The 19371-nt window shown below is 43.8% G+C and overlaps 2 protein-coding genes across 2 annotated transcripts in view; one reads left to right on the top strand and one right to left on the bottom strand.

Moving 5' to 3' along the window:
- Nucleotides 1-12957, top strand: part of LOC134203956 (uncharacterized) — a 190957-nt gene extending 178000 nt beyond the window's left edge. The window contains exon 2 of the mRNA XM_062678797.1: nucleotides 12384-12957. Within this exon, the coding sequence (XP_062534781.1) occupies nucleotides 12384-12923 (540 nt within the window). The 3' untranslated portion in view covers nucleotides 12924-12957. The remainder of the gene's footprint in view (nucleotides 1-12383) is intronic.
- LOC134203947 (uncharacterized) overlaps nucleotides 1-19371 on the bottom strand; it is a 356366-nt gene that overhangs the window by 190011 nt on the left and 146984 nt on the right. The window lies entirely within an intron of this gene.

Raw genomic sequence — 19371 nt, 5'->3', positions numbered from 1 at the left:
TCACTTTCTGAGAAATTGCATTATTAAATTTGACGTAGACTCGGAGTTTGAAATCAAAACATTAAATAATTTTTCGTTGATGTAATAGCAGTACCTCCGCTATTTTAGTAGGGTAACTGCTCCTTGACTTGTTTCTTATTATTGTGATTTTTTCAGCAGTAAGCACGCATGTTAGCAAAGAGAAGCAACGAAATTGGTGATGTATTTCTTTGTATGGAGAACGGGATAGTTCCCCTAAAATAGCACATTTTGCCCAAGTTTGAAATTTTTATAAATAGAATTTTTAACTTCAAATACTATCATCAACAGGGAATCAATATTCGAGCAACGCCTGACAATATACCCTTTGTCGTCAACAGAGTTTGTTACTGACAAACGCACCTAGCGACAAACCTTTATCAGAACCCGAACACAATATGACAAGAATCATTTGCCTTGCATGCTCTGATATTTCCGAGAATACGATGCTAATATTGTAATCATTGTTGGATTCTCAAATATTTCCATAAAAGATGAAACTATGATAGCATAAAACCGAAATTTCCTCGAGAAATAATGCAAAATAACGGGATGAAAAGTTAGCAACAAAATTGTCTTCTTTTTTGTTGCTGACAAAAATATTCGGATCTTTGTCATTATTATCTCCGACAAAAACAAAGCTTTGTCGTTGGTTCTCTTTTGTCGCTTGTTTCGCAAGTGCATTTCAGAAAAATTGATTCCCTGATCATCAATAAGAAATCTATAAACGCCCTACATTTGCTTGAGTAAATAAGGGCTTAAAAGTTAGAAACAAAGCAATTCTAATTATGTATTTAATTATTAGTTTTATTTCCAGAAGTTTTAAATAAACAAATTGCTAATTGTAGAATTCTACACAGCATGGAAGTTGTCGTTTCCAATATCAATACTATAATCAAACTCCATAGATCCAAAAGTTAGAAGTTAAATGTAAATACGCTACGTTTATACAAGTCCTACGTCTACTCGCAGTTATGTTGAAAACATTACCCATTGCTCGTTTTTTTAAATTCGATTTCTAGGTCAGACCGAAATGGGCTAATAAGGTAACAAATGTCATCTATACGGCCGTACGGCATTCGTTCAAATAGTGTGCGGCCAAACGGCATGAAGCCTATTAGCACTCACCCTGTCCTTTCACCGGAGAGTTGTGCAGAAAGGGTCATATGACCAAAAAAGTCGTTTAGGGGAATGTGGCATGTGTGAATTGATTAAAATGAATTAAACAGTGGGAAGTAAGAAGTGAAATATGATAAATAAGAAATGAACAATGTGATGTGAGAAGTGAGAAATAAGAAGTAAAACATTTCACTTTTCACTTCTTACTCCTCATTTCTCATTCATCACTACGAAAAGGAGAAGTGTTAGTGAAAAGTAAAAAGTTGGATTTTAGATGTGAGAAATTAGAAGTGAGACGTCTCACTACTCATTTTCACTTACCACTGCGAAAAGTGAGAAATGAAGAGTAAAAATTAACTTCTCCTTTCGTACTACTACTTCTTAAGGACTGTATCGAAAAAAAGTTATCCACTTTCAAAGTGTTACTACTCAGAAGCTCATGAAGGTATTGGTTTGTTTTACCTTGCAATCGATGTATTCATATGTTTCAAAAAAGAATTTGTGTGTTTGTTGAAAATTTGTTGTTTCCGATGTATCGCAAATTGAAAGGAATATTGAAATTCGAGTTTTGGACACATGGCTCCGTAAGAAGGGCATCGAGATGGATAATTTGACCAAGCGTTTCGCTATCCACCCCCAAAGGTAAAAATTCATGGTCAACAAGCTTGGGGAATATTACACGTTTGCCAACCTCTCGGAAAAGAAAGAAAATCAAAATCAAGTGACCGGAATTTAGACCTGAAAGTAATCATGTTATAAAACGAGGAAATTTTATGCCGATTTGTGACCAGGAAGCAAAATGCTCGGATAAATGTTGGAATGGTGCAATATGTATTCAGTATTATATTTTTTCAAAAAAAATATAAACTGAATTAGCATATAGGGGAACGGTTCGCCACTTCATCTCATAGCTCCTATTTCCATCCCATCAAAAACAAAGCAATGGAAAGGAATTTGGTTTGTTTATTATTTTTGTGATTTTTTCCAGCAGTGAGCACGCTTGTTGACAAAAAGAAGCGACGAAATTGGTGCCGTATTTCTTTGTTTAGCGATGAGATGGATATATGTACAGTGAGATGGAGATCGGAACAGTTCCCATATTGCTGGACAAATTTTGATAAAGTTTTAAAATTCACCCGATTTTATTCGAATAAAATGATGTGATAACTTATTTTCGATACAGTCCTTACTTCTCTATTCTCATTCTCACTTTCACAGTAAGAAGTTAAAATGGGAAGTGAGATGTGAAAAGCAACAAGTAAAAAGTAAGAAATAAAAAGTGAGAAGTAAATCCACAATTCACGGACATGTTTTTGGTGACAAGTGTGATGTTGCGTTGGTCAGAACAATTGATGTAATAAACCATAGAAGAAGATTGTCGCTGTCGTCACTGGCAAAACATTTTTTGCTGGTCAGGATAGGTCGAGCACTGAATGTCAACAAAATCAATACGTTTTGACAGTTATGCGCCCAAAATGTTCGTAAATGAGAACAAATAGAGCCAAAGCGAGCATATTATTCTAAGGCTTATTACCAAACCCATTCTCGAGCAGTAAATAAGTAAGGGGTCGTTCAAAAATGATGTCACAGATTTTAGAGGGAGGAGGGGGTCCAAGATTTTGTGACAGTACATGTACTAGGTGTACCAAAAAGCGTGACAGAGGGGGGGGGAGGTGGTCTAAAAATCCCAAAAAATAGTGGACGTCATATTTTAATCGCATGCATACAGTTAAATGAGTAAATGCACGCTAACTTTCATCTGCTCAGTGCCCGGTACAAATCGTTTACTCATTAATGGGTACTTTTTCTCTACTATCTCGTTCTCTTTGCTGAAAAATTTACCGATTTTGGGAGAATAAGTTGATTTACTCATTTAAATGAGAACATTTACTCTATTTCCGTCAAAAGCAGGATTTCTTAATTATGAAAAGTCCCACTTTTGACGGAAATTAAGTAAAATTTCCATGGAAGAAAAGAGACGGCAATACAATTTTACTCAGTCACTGAGTAGATAAAAGTTAGAGTGTGGGAATTTGAGGCGTACTAGTAGCTATTGCGGTATTGCGTAGACGAGCTATTGCGGTGCTGGTGTTGTTCAACCGGCATCCGGCAAACAAGTCCCTGGTATCGCTGAAGAATCAGAAGAAAATTCTTCTCTGGTAAACAGCTCTGTTTAGCGATGAATCGTAGTTTAACAATATTGTGAGAAGATCGTCAATCATGGCGGATGCAATATTATTTTATGAGGATTGTTACCGCCGCATTAACAGCCCTGGTTGCAGCATAATGGGCAACATGACAGTTCGCGCTTAGTAGTAGTGTAAGAGAAGCGAAGAGAGAAGGTATAATGGTGGTGGTAGAACTCGAAGAAGCCAGGAAAGATCCGTCTCGTTTGGGACGCTGCAGCGACGGTGAGAGGTGTTAGTCTTAACTTTCAGTTGCTGTCAGGACCGGATATGCTCGTTCCACTGGTCAAAGTCCTCTCCGGTTTCCGCGAATGGCGGATCGCTTTCGGTGGCGACTTGATGGAGATGTTCCACCAACTGCAGATTCGCCCCGAGGATAAGCAGAAGCAGCGGTTTACGTCATGGACGTAGCGACATTCGGTCGACAAGTTCCCCATGCTCGGCGCAGTTCGTGAAAAACCGGAACGCGGAGGAGTTTGCTGCACAATATCCGGAGGCATCGGTGGTGATTAGCCACCGTCATTACGTCGACGACTATTTCGACAGCGTCGACAATGTGGAAGCGGCCATTAAGCTGGCGAAGGACGTTAGATTGGTCCACCTGAAAGCAGGATTCGAGATCCGGAACTGGGTGTCGAATTCGCCAAAGTTTTTACGGAATCTGGGGGAGGAAAAGCCGGCAGTGCCGGTACCCTTCGGCCGAGACAAGCAATCGTTGAAGGAAAGAGTTTTGGGAGTAATTTGGGACCCTAAAGCGGATGAGTTTTCATTCTCGACTATGCATCGGGAAGAGTTGCAGCCGTACCTGCTGGAGGGAAAGGGACCGACATAACGGCTTGTCGCAAGCTGTGTGATGGGGTTTTTTGATCCGCTTGGGCTGCTGTCACCATTTACCATCCACGGCAAAATTATCATCCAGCATCTCTGGCGTTCCAATTGTGGGTGGGACGACGAAATCGACGAAAAATCTTGGACATTGTGGTAGCGGTGGACAAATTTGTTGCCGGATGTCGAAACTATCCGGATTCCTCGCTGTCATCTCGGAGGCGCCAAGTCCGCCGAAGTCGATTCACTGGAAGTCCACATCTTCACCGATGCCAGCGAACACGCATACGGCGTAGCCTATTTGCGAGCGATAATTGAGGGTGAGGTCCGCTGCAGCCTGATGATGTCCCGGGCCAAGGTGGCCCCGATAAAGCGGCAGTCAATTCCCCGTTTGGAGCTGATGGGTGCCGTTCTGGGGGCGCGAATGAGCCAGATAATTCTGAGCACGCACTCGTATCAGATCGCCCGCACAATAATCTGGACGGATTCCCGCACCGTATGTAGTTGGCTCAACTTGGATCAACATCGCTACAAGCAATTCGTTGCATTTCGAGTCGGCGAGATTCAGGAGCTGTCGAAGGTTGCGGACTGGCCATGGATTTCGACCAAGCTGAACATCGCAGACGTGCTGACGAAGTGGGGTCAAGGTCCACCGTTACAAAGTGATGGAGACTGGTTTTGCGGACCCTCGTTCCTATATCGGCCGCGAGAACTGTGGCCAGCGACCGTGGTACGCTTTATAGTCCAATTGTCGGCGAGAGAGACGAGGTGAGCCGATAGTTACTGCACAGGCTACAGCAAAGCAGCAGCAGCTGATGAAGACGATGGCAGCAAACTACGAATCCGTCAAAGCGCCTCTTCGGCGCGAAGAGCTTCAGCAGGCGGAGACAATCTTGTGGCGGCAGGCTCAGTGGGATAGCTTTCCGGACGAGATGAGCACGCAACAACGGCCAGGAGCGCGGATGGAAACCATCAAGAAAAGTAGCCAAATCTACAAAAGCTCACCGACATTAGACGACGAAGGAGTATTGCGCATGGATGGGAGGCTGGCAAATTGTGCGGAAAGTTCCTTCGACAAACGACACCCGATAATCCTGTCGCGTTCTCACGCGATAACGCAGAAGTTGATACAGCACTACCACGAGCAGTTCGGACACGGTAATTCGGAGACTGTATTAAACGAGATGAGGCAGCGATTTCAGATCCCGAAAATGCGTCCGGCGATAAAGCAAGTGGTGAGCAAGTGCATCTGGTGCAAGGTCAACAAGTGTCGTTCACGAACACCGAGAATGGCACCACTACCAGTTGAACGGCTTACTTCTCACCTTCGGCCTTTCAGCTCCGTAGGGTTAGATTACCTGGGTCCGGTAGAAGTCACGGTTGGTCGGCGAAGGGAAAAACGTTGGGTGGCAGTTTTCACCTGTTTGGCTGCGGTGCACTTAGAGGTTGTGCACAGTCTCACAACCGAGTCGTGTCGGATGGCCATCACTCGTTTCCGGAGCAAGTTTGGCAAGCCAAGCCAGATCTTTTCTGATAATGCCACTTGCTTTCGCGGAGCGAATAACGAGATGGTGAAGATGGACGTCATCAATCGGGAGTGTGCAGAGATCGTGGGCAGTTCATCTACCGCGTGGCATTTTATTCCGCCGGGTACCCCACACATGGGAGGTGTCTGGGAGCGGATGGTGCGGTCTGTGAAAGAGGCGATGCGGGCGCTTGATGACGGGAGAAAGCTCAACGATGAGATCTTGGCGACAACTCTGGCGGAAGCAGCGGACATGATCAACACGCGTACGTTGACCTACTTGCCGCAAGACTCTGGCGAAGCAGAAGCACTGACGCCGAACCATTTTCTACGGGGAACGGTGTCGGGTTCTGACTTGGAGGTGGAGAGGTTTTCCACGGGTTCTGCCGAAGCTCTGCGGTCCAGCGGTCGAAATGGTTCGATGAACAGAAGCCGATCGGCGAAGGCGACCTGGTATTCGTGGTCGATGGGAAGAACCGGAAGTCCTGGCGACGAGGCATTGTGGTGGCGGTGATAAAGGGTTCGGACGGACGGATTCGAATGGCGGACGTGAGAACTGCGGACGGCAAGGCTCAAAGACGAGGTGTGGTGAATCTAGCGGCTTTGGAGATTCGGTAAATCCGGAGAGACCGGATGTTACGGGCTGGGGTGTTACGACGCCGCATTAACAGCCCTGGTTGCAGCATAATGGGCAACATGACAGTTCGCGCTTAGTAGTAGTAGTGTAAGAGAAGCGAAGAGAGAAGGTATAATGGTGGTGGTAGACAGTGTAGGGAGTAAAGAGGCGAACAGAAAGTAAACAAACTTCGCCATCGCAGCTAATGAGTAAATTTATTATCGAATTGTTGGAAGGCAAAAATCGTTATTTAGTGTATTTGAATTCGGAATTATTTATTACGAGCAGCAGAAAAAAAGTGTAGGACGGTTGAGATACCAGTGAGTAGAACCTGAAAAGAAACATAAAACAGTAATAATCAATCAACAATTTGTAAAAACTTACCTGCAGATACGGTGAAACTCCTGATTTTCTGAGCAGAATAACTCCAAACGGCAAATAAAGTCTATCTCCTGTTCCTCCTGTGTAGATCGTAAGTAGAACCCGGAAAGTGCTAGAATAATGATTCATTAATTGACAAATTATATTTGAGTAGCAGTTTGTCGATAAAATCCACCAACCCAAAAGTAGGGTAGTTGAACCTTTCTTCAACACTTAAAAAAAAGGATTGGAAAGCATTGTAGAAGGAAAGGAAACCAGTTTATTTGTAAGTACGTTAGATAATCAAATTACTATTATCATTTACAAAGGAAATAAAATTACAGTTTAGCGTTGCTGAAAATCAATCAGCTGCTTAGAAAATTGGTTTCCCTGTCGGGAACAAGGTTGTTTATCCGCCCTACGACTTAGGTTCTACACATCAAATTGTGCAATTGTGGGTCGATTCATGCAAAACAATATACTTAAAGGCGTTATGCTCATTTACGCCCAATGCAATTTACATTAAATTACTTCAACCGTCTAAGACGAGTTTAGTACTTTCCATTTAATTCCACTACGTTTTCTTATCTTTGCAGATACGTATTTCGAGCTCAACTGTTAGACCGTCTTTAGTGTCTCGTACTTGACTGACCATTAAATTACTTTTTCAGAAAATCAACGACCCAAAATATACTTACTCTAAAAATCGGTAAACAATGGTTTCTGAGTAAAAGCCTATCGGTATTGAAATGGTGACATAAACCGCCTTATCGTCAACCAAATCGAGAACCTCAAGAAAATCGAGAGTCGAAGAATACATCGGAATGGAGTCATAATCAATAAACAACTGTTTGAACATATCCAAAAGGATGCATTTAATTCGCCCCAGAGGAAAATGATATTTTTACAGTTTGTACGATTTAATTCTGTTTTATGCATGGGTTATGTGTACTTAACTAAAAGTCACTACATTTGAATCGTGTTGCTTTATGTTTTTATGTGTTTGTCGATTAGAGCCCTCTTTTAAGCAAATCATTTATTATAGTCGGTTGGTTGCAAATATTTTGTTTAAAACTGTAGGTAATCGAAGAAATTTTATAAAAAAATGCAGCACTTTTGCCTAATACCTATTTACATTTTTTTTTTGCGAAAATAAGCAAAAAATTGCACATTGTTTTTTGATGCATTAAATCTTTCCGAGATATGTAATGGTAATTTTTTATTGGGAAAGATAACCGGTTATTTTACACTTATTATCGGGTCAAGGAAGGGTCAAAACAAAAATTACTAAAACATTGGAAACAATATTGAAATGTTGAAATAAAGAATATGTGTTTAACAAAAATGGTAAAATCATGTACTTGTTAAATAAAAAAAATCCTCGGAACTTGATTTGAATTGGTGTAAAAAAATTATAAGTGGTTCAAAATGGAATTCTTATTTCTATGATACATCATCATGAAAATCCATTCCAAATCCGATTAACATTAAACATTATTATCAAAATTCCATCGTTCCCATAACTTGCAAATGTGTGGTCAGTTATAATTCCCCTGCTAGCCATTGAACAGTTTCAATCATAACGTGGGTTGGGTAACTGCATTTATCCAAATCCCTTTGTCCGTCCTCGACGGCGATTTTGGCAGAATTCATTGGAATGGTGGAAATAGTTCTACGTCGTCAGCTCGATTTATCCCATTGTTCAAAAATGTGGTTGACGATGACCAGCGCACTGTCATGCTCGTCAAACTCAGCACTTTGTCGTAGATACTAATTTTTTAAAGTAATTTTACACGTCAAGAATTTTTACATATTACTTACAAATTATCAAAAATATGTGTTACCAGTTACTTACGGATTTTTGCTTCGAGTAGGTATTTTTAACAGTTGAAGATTGTATAAAATATGTTCAAGGATTGAAAGGGATCGATTGATCCAATACATTTTTCCCGAATCAATTAGGAGTTTACTTTTTCACGATATATTGTTTATCTAACACTTTAACGACAGACTAAAGTCACCCTCTAGGGTGAATTTCAAATTAAATCAGCCCCCTGTTTGTGGCTGCTGATGCTGTGTTGAATTTTGCAGCAAAATTCGTTGCAGAAGCAACCACCAGAGTGCGCGTATCGCACGGACTGGTTTGCCCGATGGGCGGTTTTCGTTTCACATTGAAGCAAAACAGACATTGGCGCACAATTACATACAGTGGGGTTTGGGCGGTGGTGGGCCATGGGATTACTTTTTGCTGATTGGATTGTTATCCTTCTAACCGGGAGTTGGGTTTTGAGAGGGTTCAGTGGAACTGGAAAGTCTGTACGGACATATTCAGCGAGCTGAATGGAAGCCGTGGTGGATGCTCGCCGAAAGGATTGGATTAAATACATATTGCTTTATCAGAGTACAAGTAAATGAAAAAATATGGAATTGATAAAAAACACTGATTAAACCACGTAGCGGTAATTGTGCCTTTCTCGAGCATTATAAAAAATATTTTGACCATAACTTTTAAGCCCATAGTGCGATCTAGCCTATTTTGAATTGGAAACAATGGAACAAGATTTTTCTGCGTTACGTAATTAATGGATCTTCCCTAACTTCATAGCCCATAGTCTGGATAATTTTTGATAGGAAACGATGGGACAGAATCCCCCGTCGAATGCAATTCGTTGCGAGTAAATCGGTTAAGGATAAGTACCAAAAAAGTCATCTAGACTTTTTCCACTTTTTGCGCATACACACACATACACACGCACACACAGACATCCCATCAATCAGATAGCCAAATTTATCACTATGGGTATTCGGGTCTTCTATAAAAAGTTTGTTTTTGGTGCGATCATATAGCCTTTACGCGCCTCCTACTTAGTATACGAGTAAGGCAACAACAATTGTATACGATAATAGAGGAAATGACTTCTTGACATCTATTGCCAATATATCACTCACGCTAAGCCAAACATTATGCTTGTCATATTAAATTTATGCGCACAGGAGAGAATATGTTTCACACAAATTAATCATTTTATTTTTTCCAATTCCTTGCGAATCCCTCAACCGAACTAATTCAATTTCGGAAAGGAAATAATTCCCTGGTTGTTTTTTTTTCATTCTCCGCATACACTCAGATGCCTCAACGAGACTTTTTTGTGGCTTTCTCGCGGCGCTGGGCTCGCTTTCTTCCGGCAGGACGAGCGTAACAATTCGACGAAATCTATTAATGTTGGGGCGCTCGGGTTGGAACAGACAGACAATTGCTTTAGTGGGGCGGGTTTCGATTGGGCCGTTTGCCATTTGGGAAATTAAGCCTGCTGTTTCGTTGTTTTTCTTTTTACTGGTTATTGCTTTGCACCATTCTCGCTTTTCTCTAATAAAAGGGAAAAAACTATATGACTATATATGATTATTGAGAAATATCTGCTGTTTTTAAAGATAACACGATCCTTCTGATTTCCACTTCAAATTATAAACGAGAAGAACTGGCTCTTGTGACCTACGCCATTATTCACGCTAGAGCTTGATATGTAGATTATACGAATTAATCTAACTTCGATTCGGCATTATCTTTTCACAACGAAACATTTGTAACTGTGTGCACATACCTACTCATCATCAGAACTAAACGACTTCGTATTTTTGAAAGGCATGAAACATTCCTCAGTAGCTTGAGAAGCCTCATATGTTTGGGATGCTGATGACTTAAAATAAAAAGTTTTAAAAGATGTCTCAGGAATTTTAAATTTTTGCCATGAAGCCTTTTTACCCTTCTTACACCCTAAGAAGGGTATAAAGATCGCTTGAAAAACCGACTTTTTATCCGAGGCTCAGAGACCCAAGTCGTATATACCAATCAACTCAGCTCGACGAACTGAGCACATGTATGTATGTGTGTGTGTGTGTGTGCGTGTGCGTATGTGTGTGCGTTACAAAAATCTCACATCAAGATCTCAGCCGTCCGTGGACCGATTTGCACGATTTTAACACTAAACGAAAGCTATGACTTTGTCATTGTACGAGTTCAATTTTTGCAATCGGACATTTGGTTCCAGAGATATGTGAGAAATACGAACATGAAGTGCATTTTCAGAAAACTAACAAAATAATGTCACATGAATATCTCAGCCGTCTGTAAACCAATTTGCATGATTTTATCTTTAAACGAAAGCTATGACTTTGCCATTGAACCCATTGTATTTTGTTTTTGCAATTAGACATTGGGTTCCGGAGATATCTCTGAAATACGAACATAAAGCATTAGACGTATCAACTTCACACATTGGTAAAATATGTCCCATCAAGATCTCAGTCGTCCTTGGACCGATTTGTGCGATTTTATCTTTAAACGAAAGCTATGTTTTTGGCCGGGGGCAGCAGGGACTATGTCCAAGGGCTTGACGATCCCTCCCCAGGCCATCTGCGAGTTGTGGCGCCTGCCTAGGATGTGGTGGGGTTTGACAGTGGGCCCTGTTAAACCTCTATAAAAAGCTGCATGTATCCGCAAGTAGGCTCCGCCAAAGCGACCGTGTGACGCTCAAAGCGCACAAGCCCAAGTCCTGGTGTTAGGTGGGACGCTAAACAGCCCTGACACGACGGCCCTCCGACGAGACAGGAGGTTTGCGCAGGCCCAATAAGCCGCCTTTAAAAACAACTATTACGAACGACATAGAAGATAATACGACTCGATACAATCGGCAACGACTTAGGCGACGAATAAAGGATCACGATTGGAAGCTTGGAACATGGAACTGCAAGTCGCTAGGCTTTGCAGGTTGCGATAGGATAATCTACGATGAATTACATCCCCGCAACTTCGATGTCGTAGCGCTGCAGGAAATCTGCTGGACAGGACAGAAAGTGTGGAAAAGCGGGCATCGAGCGGCTACGTTCTACCAAAGCTGTGGCACCACCAACGAGCTGGGAACCGGCTTCATAGTGCTGGGAAAGATGCGCCAACGCGTGATTGGGTGGCAGCCAATCAACGCAAGGATGTGCAAGCTGAGGATAAAAGGCCGTTTCTTCAACTATAGCATCATCAACGTGCACAGCCCACACGAAGGGAGATCCGACGACGAGAAAGAAGCGTTCTATGCGCAGCTGGAGCAGACATACGATGGATGCCCACTGCGGGACGTCAAAATCGTCATCGGTGACATGAACGCTCAGGTAGGAAGGGAGGAAATGTATAGACCAGTCATCGGACCGGATAGTCTGCATACCGTATCGAACGACAACGGCCAACGATGCATAAACTTTGCAGCCTCCCGCGGAATGGTAGTCCGAAGCACTTTCTTCCCCCGTAAGAATATCCACAAGGCCACATGGAAATCACCTAATCAAGTAACGGAAAACCAAATCGACCACGTTCTAATCGACGGTAAATTCTTCTCCGACATCACGAACGTACGCACTTACCGCAGTGCGAATATTGAATCCGACCACTACCTCGTCGCAGTATGTCTGCGCTCAAAACTCTCGACGGTGATCAACACGCGTCGGAGTCGTCCGCCGCGGCTTAACATTGGGCGGCTACAAGACGGTAGACTAGCCCAAGACTACGCGCAGCAGCTGGAAGTGGCACTCCCAACGGAAGAGCAGCTAGGCGCAGCATCTCTTGAAGATGGCTGGAGAGATATTCGATCCGCCATTGGAAGCACCGCAACCGCTGCACTAGGCACGGTGGCTCCGGATCAGAAGAAACGACTGGTATGACGGTGAATGTGAGCAGTTAGTTGAGGAGAAGAATGCAGCATGGGCGAGATTGCTGCAACACCGCACGAGGGCGAACGAGGCACGATACAAACGGGCGCGGAACAGACAAAACTCGATTTTCCGGAGGAAAAAGCGCCAGCAGGAAGATCGAGACCGTGAAGAGACGGAGGAACTGTACCGCGCTAATAACGCACGAAAGTTCTATGAGAAGTTGAACCGTTCACGTAAGGGCCACGTGCCACAGCCCGATATGTGTAAGGACATAAACGGGAACCTTCTTACGAACGAGCGTGAGGTGATCCAAAGGTGGCGGCAGCACTACGAAGAGCACCTGAATGGCGATATGGCAGACAACGGTGGCGGTATGGTAATGAACCTAGGAGCACGCGCGCAGGACATGCGACTTCCGGCTCCGAATCTCCAGGAAATCCAGGAGGAGATCGGTCGGCTGAAAAACAACAAAGCCCCTGGAGTTGACCAACTACCAGGAGAGCTGTTTAAACACGGTGGTGAAGCACTGGCTAGAGCGCTGCACTGGGTGATTACCAAGGTTTTGGGAGGATGAGGTTCTGCCGCAGGAGTGGATGGAAGGTGTCGTGTGTCCCATCTACAAAAAGGGCGATAAGCTGGATTGTAGCAACTACCGCGCAATCACATTGCTGAACGCCGCCTACAAGGTACTCTCCCAAATTTTATGCCGTCGACTAACACCAATTGCAAGAGAGTTCGTGGAGCAGTACCAGGCGGGATTTATGGGTGAACGCTCTACCACAGACCAGGTGTTCGCCATACGTCAGGTATTGCAGAAATGCCGCGAATACAACGTGCCCACACATCATCTATTTATCGACTTCAAAGCCGCATATGATACAATCGATCGGGACCAGCTATGGCAGCTAATGCACGAAAACGGATTTCCGGATAAACTGATACGGTTGATCAAGGCGACGATGGATCGGGTGATGTGCGTAGTTCGAGTTTCAGGGGCATTCTCGAGTCCCTTCGAAACCCGTAGAGGGTTACGGCAAGGTGATGGTCTTTCGTGTCTGCTATTCAACATCGCTTTGGAGGAGTAATACGAAGGGCAGGGATTGACACGAGTGGTACGATTTTCACGAAGTCCGTCCAGTTATTTGGTTTCGCCGACGACATTGATATCATGGCACGTAACTTTGAGAGGATGGAGGAAGCCTACATCAGACTGAAAAGCGAAGCTAAACGGATTGGACTAGTCATCAACACGTCGAAGACGAAGTACATGATAGGAAGAGGCTCAAGAGAGGTCAATGTGAGCCACCCACCACGAGTTTGTATCGGTGGTGACGAAATCGAGGTGGTTGAAGAATTCGTGTACTTGGGCTCACTGGTGACCGCCGATAACGATACCAGCAGAGAAATTCGGAGACGCATAGTGGCTGGAAATCGTACGTACTTTGGACTCCGCAAGACGCTCCGATCGAATAGAGTTCGCCGCCGTACCAAACTGACTATCTACAAAACGCCTATAAGACCGGTAGTTCTCTACGGACACGAGACCTGGACGATGCTCGTGGAGGACCAACGCGCACTGGGAGTTTTCGAAAGGAAAGTGTTGCGTACCATCTATGGTGGGTTGCAGATGGCGGACGGTACGTGGAGGAGGCGAATGAACCACGAGTTGCATCAGCTGTTGGGAGAACCATCCATCGTTCACACCGCGAAAATCGGAAGACTGCGGTGGGCCGGGCACGTAGCCAGAATGTCGGACAGTAATCCGGTGAAAATGGTTCTCGACAACGATCCGACGGGAACAAGAAGGCGAGGTGCACAGCGGGCAAGGTGGATCGATCAGGTGGAGGACGACTTGCGGACCCTCCGCAGACTGCGTGGTTGGCGAAGTGCAGCCATGAACCGAGCTGAATGGAGAAGTCTTTTATGTGCAGCACAGGCCACTCCGGCCTTAGTCTGATGATAAATAAATAAAATGTTTTTGTCATTGAACCCATTCATTTTTTTCTGCAATTGGAAATTCGGTTTCAGAGATATCTGTGAAATACGAATATGAGACATATTTTCAGACTACTAATGAAGAATTGTCACACCAATATCTCAGCCGTCTATAACCCGATTTGAACTCTTTTGGGCTTAAACAGAAGCTGTAATATTGCCATTTAAGGCGGCAAATCAAATCTGCAGTCTTTTTGTTTTTTTTTAAAATTGTTGAATTTCCAGAAATATCCCTTTTTTTATTTTGAAATTGATAAAAGCATGATGATATCAGTTATTTTATACTCAATTGAAGGTCATATGCATAGAAATTGTAATATGCACTGGGCACACACAACCATTCAAAAGTGTAAGAAGGGTTGCGTTCACTGTAGGTGGATTAAGTCGGGATTTATATTTGGAACCTAAAACTCAAATGATTTAGAAGCCCATTCCGACACTTTTGAAAAGCCTCAACCCCATTCTTTTGTAGCAAGAGTTGATTCGTAGAACCTTGGAAGCATTCCTTAGAAGCTTTGACAGATTCCGAAACATTCAACATTTCAAAAGTTTGGCAAGTTGTCGTATTTTGTTGTTTTCTTTGTTCGTTACATGTTTACTTTAATTTAGCGCCCTACTCCATAGTAAGATTCGTATATTTTTATATTTGTTGCATGAAATGTAAAAAAAACATCAGAACGTTTCTTCCCTTCTGAGATGTTACTTAATTAATGTATGGTTCGTAAGTATCCTAACGCGGTTAACGTTCTCAAAAATGTTTTAAGCATTTCATAAATCATGGACAATTTCATGCATTATCTAGGAATTTATTTCATTCTGACGCTTTGCAAACATCTCTCGGTCATTATACCGACATCAGTTAATATAATGTGATACTGCCGTAGTGCTGTGCGCAGCTGTGTAAAATAGCTATTAGAATATCGTGAATCGTATTCCGTTTGGGCAAAGTCGTGCGAGAAACAGCAGTATTATGGGTTAGCAGACCATTTCGTTTTGATATATGTTATCTTTGCTCAAATAAAACCACCACATAAAAGGAAATGGACTTCTAATAAAAGCATATCAGTCCTATTGAAAAAATATATCACCGTCTACCACTTAAACTGAAAGCAATAATACCAAAAACAGTTACTGAATAATTCGCAGCACAATTAAATCATTGGTTTGAGAAACTGCAAGTGGGGTATCGAAATCCGTACACTTAAGCACCATAGTATATGAAAAAGTCATTAGAAAATAGGAATCGAATGTAAATAAAACGTTTGTCATTGACACAGGAGCATGAAGGTTTCTACTTCTGAAGTGTTTCACATTTACTTATTAAAAACTACGAAAAACATGATAAAGAAAATGAATAAAATCAACTACTCCTGAATCGAACACCTTCCCCCGTGGACGGATTTCGAATCAAAAGATCAAAATCCGTACAGCATTTTTTTTAACTGAATATTTAAATTGAAGTAGTTCGATTGAATAAACTACCACTGTAAATAGTTCAAAACGCACCTTGAGAAGCGACCCCATCGATTTGTATTCCACTCATCTTATGTAATGATTCGCAATTAGCAATTAAAACACAATTACTTTTGGTGCAATTATGCTCTACCCGAAAACAAAATGGCGGCAGAAACTCCGCGTTTGGTGGGTGGCGATTTGTTTTTGATTTTTGTTGTTTTAATTTCAAAGCCTTCTTTCCATTTCTATGCACTAAAAGCTTACTGTCAAGTATCTGAACAGGATAAGATAAATTATTTCTAAATTAATTACCTTTAACCCCCCTTAATTTATTGATATCTCATGAGGTGGACGGATTTCGGTGCTGTACGGATTTCGGTCCCCCACGATATATCCATTTACACAATTCCGAGAAACAACAAATGTTTTTGAACAAAATGGCACCGGATCTTCACGTATCTTCGATATTGCCCTATTTGTTAAACATTCGACTCAAAAATTTGATGAATATGAATAGTCAAAGTAGTTGTGCTGTTTACGCTGAATTGAGTTTGATCCGGGAATTAACCCAGATATTCAGTAGCAGATGCAGCCTAAGCGCTATGCCCACATGACATTAGCTAAAGTAGGGTATGACAGTGGGCTTTGTAAAACTTTTATTAAAAGCTACATAAACCAACAAGCAGGCCCTACGGTAGCCACCGTGTGCCACAGCCGTTGTCCAACAAGACGAGCGTGTGTTCACAAAGACGACTCAAACAGCGTCTGTACTGACATTCAACCACTGAACTGATTATTTCCTGACAGCTATAACCAAGTTGGCAGTCGTGGACATTAAATCGAGCACATCTTCTCTAGCCGGAAAAAAGACGGATCGTGATAATGTTGATGTTCAATATAAACGCAGGGCTGAAATCGCGGTTGACTTTCACAGGTTCAAAAACATTGATTTAGCGGCGGAAGGAGAGGGTCGGATGGCGACTAAACACTAAGGAACTTAGTTCAGGCAACGCAGAAGAGCAGTAGACGACCATCAAAAATAACTCTCCCGGAACCCCCTTGGCACCCGAGGAAGGCTATAAAGCGACCACTCGAAACACCCATGGATTCAGGCCATCCTCGCTTGCAGTCGACAACCTTTGCCTGGATTCCCGGGCACTGTGGGGTGCCAGGGATCGTCCCTGCAGACATTTTGGCTGGAGTTAGTCACCAAGGCCGGCGTTTCACAACATCGGTCCCCTCGGATCAAAAAGATCATCAGCCAGAAATGGGAAAACTAATGGGCTGCTTCCAGAACCACGCAATTGTAAAAGGTCAAAGGATCCACGGCACCCTAGAACGACATGCCCAGGCTCAATAATCAGCAAGTCATCTTCCGCATCCGCACCGGCCACACCCAATGCTTACATAATTTTGGCGGAAGGCCCTTCCGGATCGTTTGTGACATCTATGATGTACAAAACTCAGTGGAACATGTGATCTGCCGATGTGTAAAGTTTGACATTCGTCGCTCCAGCTACAGAATACCGACAGACATACGAGATAACTTAGCTTACGATACCGCTATTTGTCCTCATTAACTTTCCACAAGATGGAGGACTGTATCACCACATTTAGATTTAGCTTGGACCTCCCGGGCACCCCATCTCGGATATAAGTAAGTTCCACCCACGGAGGTATGCGTGCCTTCCTGGTCTTTCCAAGGCTGTAAATCCCTACCCTCCCTCAGTGACCAGGCTACCCGAGCACCCCAACCATAATCTCAACAATGATAAAATTACGGAGAACAACTCGACTCAACCATTTGGATGCCTAGACATCCGTACAGCTACAGCTGGCAACCCGGCCAACGGACAAACAACTGCTTCTGCCGAATGACCAGGTCGGCCGGGCCCCATTATTGGTCATACAGTGTTGATCGGATTTTGTCACTCTCGATTTTGTTTACCCTCGACTTTATCACGTTTCTGACCCGATTTTGTCACATTCCCTATTTTATCACCCCTAAATTCACTAGGGGGTGATAAAATCGGGATATTTCTGTATCTCCATTTCGGCCGAATGACATTTTCAGTCAAATGGCTTTCGGTCAGATTGTTTTTGCCTAAGGCAGTGATTCTCATCCTGAGGATACCACGGATAAAAATGCGTAATGGCGGATGATTTACAGTTTCATTAAAAACTTTATATAGTACACATGTGCATGGCGATTAGAAAATGAAAGACTTTTGAATTTTGCCCACCCCAAGCAGCACAGTGTATGGAAGCATGTCACACTATCACAGTGTATGGGACAAAAGATCAAAAGGACAAGAATGTCAAAGTAATCTACCTGATTGGAACGAATTGTTGAATAACATGGAAAGAATATGCTTCTAAAATAAAATCTTGAATCTTGAATGGTTTGGAAACCTATATTTGAGATACATAAAGGCTTTTTTCGAAAAACTCAGTAGCTTCGTTGCAAAAGGCTTGGAAGCCTCCTTTCATGAGGCTCGGAAGCCTTCTTCCAAAAGGCTCGGAAGTCTGCTTCCAAGAAGCTCGGAAGCCTGCTTCCAAGAGGCTCGGAAGCCTCCTTCCAAGAGGCTCGGAAGCCTGCTTCCAAGAGGCTCGGAAGCCTGCTTCCAAGAGGCTCGGAAGCCTCCTTCCAAGAGGCTCGGAAGCCTCCTTCCAAGAGGCTCGGAAGCCTCCTTCCAAGAGGCTCGGAAGCCTGCTTCCAAGAGGCTCGGAAGCCTGCTTCCAAGAGGCTCGGAAGCCTGCTTCCAAGAGGCTCGGAAGCCTGCTTCCAAGAGGCTCGGAAGCCTGCTTCCAAAGGCCTCGGAAGCCTGCTTCCAAGAGGCTCAAGCCTGCTTCCAAGAGGCCCTGGAAGCCTGCTTCCAAGAGGCCTGGAAGCCTCCTTCCAAGAGGCCTGGAAGCCTCCTTCCAAGAGGCCTGGAAGCCTCCTTCCAAGAGGCTCGGAAGCCTCCTTCCAAGAGGCCTGGAAGCCTCCTTCCAAGAGGCTCAGAAGCCTCCTTCCAAGAGGCTCCGGAAGCCTCCTTCCAAGAGGCTCGGAAGCCTCCTCCAAGAGGCCTGGAAGCCTCCTTCCAAGAGGCTCGGAAGCCTCCTTCCAAGAGGCTCGAAGCCTCCTTCCAAGAGGCCTGGAAGCCTCCTTCCAAGAGGCCTGGAAGCCTCCTTCCAAGAGGCTCGGAAGCCTCCTTCCAAGAGGCCTCGGAAGCCTCCTCCAAGAGGCTCGGAAGCCTCCTTCCAAGAGGCCTGGAAGCCCTCCAAGAGGCTCAGAAGCCTCCTTCCAAGAGGCCTGGAAGCCTCCTCCAAGAGGCTCGGAAGCCTCCTTCCAAGAGGCCTGGAAGCCTCCTTCCAAGAGGCTCAGAAGCCTCCTTCCAAGAGGCTCAGGAAGCCTCCTTCCAAGAGGCCTGGAAGCCTCCTTCCAAGAGGCTCGGAAGCCTTCCAAGAGGCCTCGGAAGCCTCCTTCCAAGAGGCCTCCAGCCTCCTCCAAGAGGCCCGGAAGCCTCCTTCCAAGAGGCCTGGAAGCCTCCTCCAAGAGGCCTGGAAGCCTCCTTCCAAGAGGCTCTGGA

Source organism: Armigeres subalbatus, chromosome 1 (genome assembly GCF_024139115.2).
Source record: "Armigeres subalbatus isolate Guangzhou_Male chromosome 1, GZ_Asu_2, whole genome shotgun sequence".
In the NCBI taxonomy this organism is placed as follows: Eukaryota; Metazoa; Arthropoda; class Insecta; order Diptera; family Culicidae; genus Armigeres; species Armigeres subalbatus.
The sequence above is the reverse complement of the archived record's forward strand: the minus strand, read 5'-3'. Positions and strand labels throughout refer to the sequence as shown.